The sequence below is a fragment of the Panthera uncia genome (assembly GCF_023721935.1).
Source record: "Panthera uncia isolate 11264 chromosome B3 unlocalized genomic scaffold, Puncia_PCG_1.0 HiC_scaffold_1, whole genome shotgun sequence".
Lineage (NCBI taxonomy): Eukaryota > Metazoa > Chordata > Mammalia > Carnivora > Felidae > Panthera > Panthera uncia.
This window is the reverse complement of record NW_026057582.1, coordinates 5,186,287-5,192,286: the sequence shown is the minus strand read 5'-3', so window position 1 is coordinate 5,192,286 and position 6,000 is coordinate 5,186,287. Positions and strand designations below refer to the sequence as shown.

Here is a 6,000-nt window from a genome sequence, read left to right as displayed (position 1 = left end):
CCCTGAGCAGAGGCTTCTCCCCCCCCCCCCCCCCCCCCCCCCGTTGTAACCCTGATGGCACCTGTTCGCTATGCTTCACAACACTTGGTGCAACTGCCGATTGGATTTTTTTTAAATCTATTTGTTTCGAGAGAGAGAGAGGGAGGGAGAGAGAGAACTCTGAGAAGCCTCTGCTCTGTCAGCACGGAGTCCGACACGGGGCTCAACCTAATGAACCGTGATTCGTGACCTGTGCTGAAGTCAAGTTGGACGTCTAACCAGCTGAGCCACCCAGGCGCCCAAAGGTGGTTGAATTTTAATCAGATAATCGCACAAAAGAACTCTCCTCCGCTGTAAGATCTCTGACAGCAGAGACCATGTCATCTGTTGTGCCAGGTGCCTGGTACAGTGGCTGGACAGAATAGGCACCCAGCAGATACCTCTCGGAGAAATGACAAGCTCCAGAGTGCAGGTAAAGCCAGGCTCACCAGGATGAGGAATTGGGCACCATTCAGTCTTACTTTTCCTCACTAGCTGCTGTCGCCCGCCACACAGTTACTCTCTGCCTACCAATGAGTATTTATGTTGGTGTTTGTAAAATGTGTTTGTTTTCCTTCCTGCTTTGAGGAGTTAACAGGCCCAGAATGCTTTTGCATATATTGTAGTTGTGATTAATGCTAATAGTTTGTAAGTACCGTCAACATGGGTAACTGTCCCTTGAAATGATTTATAAACCTGTTCACCTGTTTATAAAAATGTGCATCTATTAGGATTTCTTACTAACAACGATCAAAACGGAATTTAAGGGGCGCCTGGGTGGCTGTCGGTTGAGCAGCCGACTTCGGCTCAGGTCGTGATCTCACGGTCCATGAGTTCAAGCCCCGCGTCGGGCTCTGTGCTTACAGCTCGGAGCCTGGAGCCTGTTTCAGATTCTGGGTCTCCGTCTCTCTGACCCTCCCCTGTTCATGCTCTCTCCCTGTCTCAAAAATAAATAAAACATTAAATTTTTTTTTTTAAAAAGGGAATTTAATAGAAGTAATGTAACTATCAGATACCTGTGGGTATCAGATTCTTACAGAGTAGGAGACAGTTGTAGGAACACGTTGTGGGCATGTGGCAGCACCTTGGCGTGTGTTACCCTAGGGTGCCTTTGGGGAAGTGCCCTTTTACCTCCAGCTTCTACCCGCTCTACCTTCAGATCAGGAAATGAGACTTGTTCAGGCACGGTGAGGTAGGAGTTCTGAAGCTCCATTGCCCCAGAAGAGAGGAAGAGGGAAATGGTCACGCTATCCATAGGAGGCGAAGGGGCTTTGAAACCCGCCCCCGTGAGGAGGAGAAGGGGCTTTGACCTTCACCCGCCTCTCCTTTCTATCATGTGCAGTCTTCCCAGAGATGATCTGAGGGTACAGGAGCCAGAGGAAAGCACCCCGCCTCTGGGAGTAGTGAAGACATTATAGACACGTCCCCCTCTCCAGAGAGGAGAGCAGGGCCATTCGTTGGAGGGAGGTATCATAAGCAGGAAAAAGAAGGTCACGAATCCCGTGGGACTTTTCTACCTTAATTAGCTTGGCTTCAACTGTCTGGTTTTCCCCATTGTATTAATTTCTCACGTGTTCAACAAATATTTGTTCCAGCCACCGTGTTAGGCACTAGACCCAAAACAGGTGGCAAAGTAGACGTGGCCTTTTCTATTCTCATGGATTTTATATTGAGTTGGGATAGATTTTAATCAAATAATCCTATGACCAGCTGATTATGAGCTGTGATGAATACTATAAAAAAGTCACTTAAAGTCGACATGAGGGCGTTCAACCTGGGAACCTGGACAAGTCCCCCAGACAAGTGTTACGGGGCTGAAGGAAGGTTCCCTGAGGAACGATGTTTGCACACAGACCTGTAATTACCCCATTACTTGAATGTTTGAAACACAAAAGGAGGCCAGGCCGCAGGCTATCCTGTAATACCAAATGGGCCACGGCCTCAAAACCTGTAGGTGCACTTGGTGAAAGGCTGTTTCTAAATTCAGAAGACCCGAGGAAATTTCTGGGAAGCAGGTGGTAACAAAACCAGGCAAAAACACCAGCAGCAGCGGGATGTCTCCGATTGTGGGAAAGTTTCGGAGTTTGTAGAAAGCTTTCCTCAGAGAATGCTTGCAGCGCTAGGGTAGATGAACCTTAGTCCCACCACACCGTTTGGAATAACTAACCGTGAGAGAATGGTCTGCGTTGTCTGAGGGGAGGCCATATGTCAGCGCAAAAGCCAGCCCCCCCCCCCCCCCCCCCCCCCCCCCTTTCTGGGGTTGATGGGCTCGTGCGCCTGTTGGTAGGATCTGAGCCCCGTGGCAAGCCCTCCCTGTGCGAACGAGTGACCCTCTGCTCCTCTGCCGGCACAGGCCGCCCTGGCCGCGGTGCACGCTGTCTGAAAGTGCTGTGCAGCCAGGCTGTGCAGAAGCGCCTGTCTGTGGGGGCGCCTGGGTGTCTCCGTGGTTCAGTGTCCGACTTGGGCTCAGGTCACGATCTCACACTTGGTGAGTTCGAGCCCCGCATCGGGCTGTCAATGCAGAGCCTGCTTGGGATTTTCTGTCCCCTTCTCTCTGCCCCTTCCTGCTCATATTCTCTCTCCCTCTCTCTCTCTCTCTCTCTCTCTCGATAGTACACATTAAAAAAAAAAAAAACTTTTTAAAAAATTGCCTGTCTATGGACGTTGACTGGTTTGAGAGCACAGTGAGAGGGGAGAGTCCGTGTACAACAGCAGCAGTAAAATAAAATGTCCAGGATTAGGCCTGGTAAAAAAAAAACTGTGGAAACCATGGCAGGTTGGGGAAGGAATTGAAAACTGCTGTGAAGGGAATGAGAAGATTTCAGTGAATAAATACACGTTTGATAGGAAAATTCGGTGTAGTTAAGAAATCCCCATTTTCCCTAAACTGTCCTCTGACTGTGAGTCCCCAGTCAGAACATCAGTAGCTTCCTTTTCTTCTGGACTGGTGCTAAGAAAAAGGGTACTAAAATGAGGCATGGGGGTCTCCCGCGGGACGTCGCTTCCAAAATGAGCAGCGGCAGAAGGAACAGTGTGCCAGAAAGCGCCATGACCATGGGCAGCTTCCTCGCTATGCCAGCTGCACCTGTCGTGTGCCCGAGGACAAGGCCATCAAGAAGTTCACGACTGGAAGCACAGTAGAGGCGCCACCATCAGGGACATTTCCACAGTGAGTGATTTCGATGCTCGTGTGCTTCCCGTGCTGTATGTGAAGCTACTTTCCTACTTGAGTTGTGCCGGGCAAGGCCAGGCAGGCAGGCTCCGTTCGTGTGGAGCCTGGAAGGACCCTGTCCTCAAGGGCCAGCGCCCCACGTCGACCTGCAGGTGCTGCCCCTCAGGCTGCACCAAAAAGCCCACGTAAGGAGCAGAGTCCTTGAGACTGAAGAAAAAGTGTCCCGTGGAAACAAAGTAAAATGGAAATTATACTTAAAAACAAAAATGAGGCGGTGGGGGGAGACGTACAAAAACAAGAACAAGAGGAGTCGTGATTGAACTACTCTCCCAACTGTTCATCCCTTGGATCCTGGGACAGAAATAGACAATCAGATCAGTGAACAGGAAAGCTGGTGTGTGTGGATAGGTCAGAATGTGGTTTAGTGACGGGAAATGAGGGTTTATGCTGTAGATGACGGTGGGACAGCTTATTTCAGGCAGATGATAGATTCACACACGTGCTTTATGTGGATATGCCTGTCGAGCAGGTACAGAGTTTGAATTGGCCATCATCGTCCTTGCTTATTTGCTTGAAGTTTTCAGTGGAAATTCCCGAAGGATTGTGGCTTTGTTGATGGAGGTCTGGAAAGAAGCTACAGTTAGATAAATTATCTATAAAGCAAAGGTCCGTTTTGTAAAGGGGTGGCTCATGTATCGAGAGAAATGACGTATCTGGGGTGCCGGGCCGGCTCAGGGGAGCCTGCAACTCTTGATCTCGGGGTTGTAAGTTCGAGCCCCCACACCGGGTGTGGAGCCTACTTATGTTTCTAAGAATGTGTATTTTGTTTCCACTGTTTCTAAAAACTCAATCGGATTGGTTCGTCTCCCCCCCCTTTTAGTTCTTTTCAGAGTTCCTCCTCATCTCTGAACAAAGTGAAAGCCTGGGGGGGTGCAGAGGAGAGGAGGAAGAGAGCTTGAAGAGAGTAAATGGGAAAGCCCACTATCTAACGGGGCTTCAGACCTGTGGTTGAAATCATTTTCTGACGTTTGTTATTTTATTTTTAGGAAGAAGTGATGGTTCTGGAGAGAATCCTGCTCCAGACCATAAAGTTTGATTTACAGGTAGAACATCCATACCAGTTCCTCCTCAAGTATGCAAAACAACTCAAAGGTAAGGAGGCAAGGTTTTTTTTACAGGACTTTTCGTTGGAAAGCAAGTCTTTGTAATGATTTGATGGCCTTCGGATTACGCTTCTCAAAAGAGGAGAACAGAAGAAAGTGTTCAGCGTGTGAGCGTGCCCAGTATTGCAGCTGTGACTACCACTTCCCGTCAGGTTTAGACAGATTCTACCACCAAGTCGGCAAGTGATAGGAGGCAGGAAAATGAGTCAGATTTTTCTTTTCTTTTCTTTTCTTTATTTTTTGAGAGCGAGAGAGAACACACACGCGTGAGCTGGGGAGAGGAGGCAGAGGGAGAGAGGTTCCACGCTCAGTGTGGAGCCCATCGTGGGGCTCGATCCCATGACCTCAAAATCATGACCTGAGCCAAAATCAGAGTCAGATCCTTGAATGACTGAGCCACCCAGGCACCCTGAGTCAGCATTTTTTAATAGCCTGATAGAATCCGCCTTGGAGCAGGCTTCCCATGGACGGTGGTTGAGCACAGGTCTTGTGAGAAGAGAACACAGGTGGGACTCAGACCCACCCGTTTGCCCTCGGTTCCCAGGCGGTGGCTCTGCATGTGTCGGGATGGTGCAGAGCACACAGCGTGGGCTTGAAATAAGTGATTTTTCTGCACTCTTTTATTATTATTGTCACTTCTAATTGGCTTTTTTCTTCCCATTTCTAGGTGATAAAAATAAAATTCAAAAGTTGGTTCAAATGGCCTGGACATTTGTAAATGACAGGTGCGTGTGTTCAAATGTTGATCTAATTGTAGTTTTAAAAATAGGCAGGGACTTAATGGGTCATTGAATCCAGACTCCGTATTTTGTATCTCGGACTCTGACTCACCCAGCTCGAGAGCCAGCTAATGGCAGAGATGGGGCTGACGTCCAGGAAGTCTCCTTCCCGGCAGAGGGATGCCTGGCCATGTCTCAGTGTAAGAAGTTAAAGGGCATCTCCAGTTTGAAACATAGTCCAAAACAATACGCTGGACAATTTTGACAGCTAAATCCTTAGAACCCATTTGGTTCTGCACAAACATACTTCCTTGTAATGGTCCTAGAGCCTTGCTGTACTTAGAACCCGGGACCTAATGACGTGCAGCGTGGGGACAGAAGGCCTGTGGGTGGAGCTGCTGTCACTTGAAAACACAGTACAGTGGCTCGAATTTCAGCAGTTTGAAGAACATGAGCTACGTTCATTTGTATCTCATGACATAACCAATTTTTGAATGTGCTGTGGTTCCGATTCTAAACCAAGGAACAGATTGGTAACTGTGGTTAAAGTAAACTTATTTTGGTGCCTTTGGCAGACTTAAAACTTGCTTCTTTTATTTCTAATTCCTTATCTGGTCATTTAGGGAATGTTAAGCAAACTGACATTTAGATGTGGCATCTGATCTCCATGCATTGGGTAACATAGCTTTGCTCCAAGTCACGTCACCCCTTTTTCTCGTTGAACTAGTCTCTGCACGACCTTGTCACTGCAGTGGGAACCAGAGATCATAGCAGTGGCAGTGATGTATCTCGCAGGACGTTTGTGCAAATTTGAAATACAGGAATGGACCTCCAAACCCATGTACAGGCGATGGTGGGAGCAGTTTGTGCAGGATGTCCCTGTGGACGTTCTGGAAGGTACTGCTGGCATGCTGGGCTTTCCCAAGAG

At 48.4% G+C, this 6,000-nt stretch overlaps 1 protein-coding gene across 3 annotated transcripts in view; it reads left to right on the top strand.

Moving 5' to 3' along the window:
• CCNK (cyclin K) overlaps positions 1 to 6,000 on the top strand; it is a 29,372-nt gene that overhangs the window by 15,654 nt on the left and 7,718 nt on the right. For all 3 annotated transcript variants that reach the window (XM_049612184.1, XM_049612186.1, XM_049612185.1), the window contains exons 5-7: positions 4,237 to 4,342; positions 5,021 to 5,078; positions 5,800 to 5,969. In XM_049612184.1, the coding sequence (XP_049468141.1) occupies positions 4,237 to 4,342; positions 5,021 to 5,078; positions 5,800 to 5,969 (334 nt within the window). The remainder of the gene's footprint in view (positions 1 to 4,236; positions 4,343 to 5,020; positions 5,079 to 5,799; positions 5,970 to 6,000) is intronic.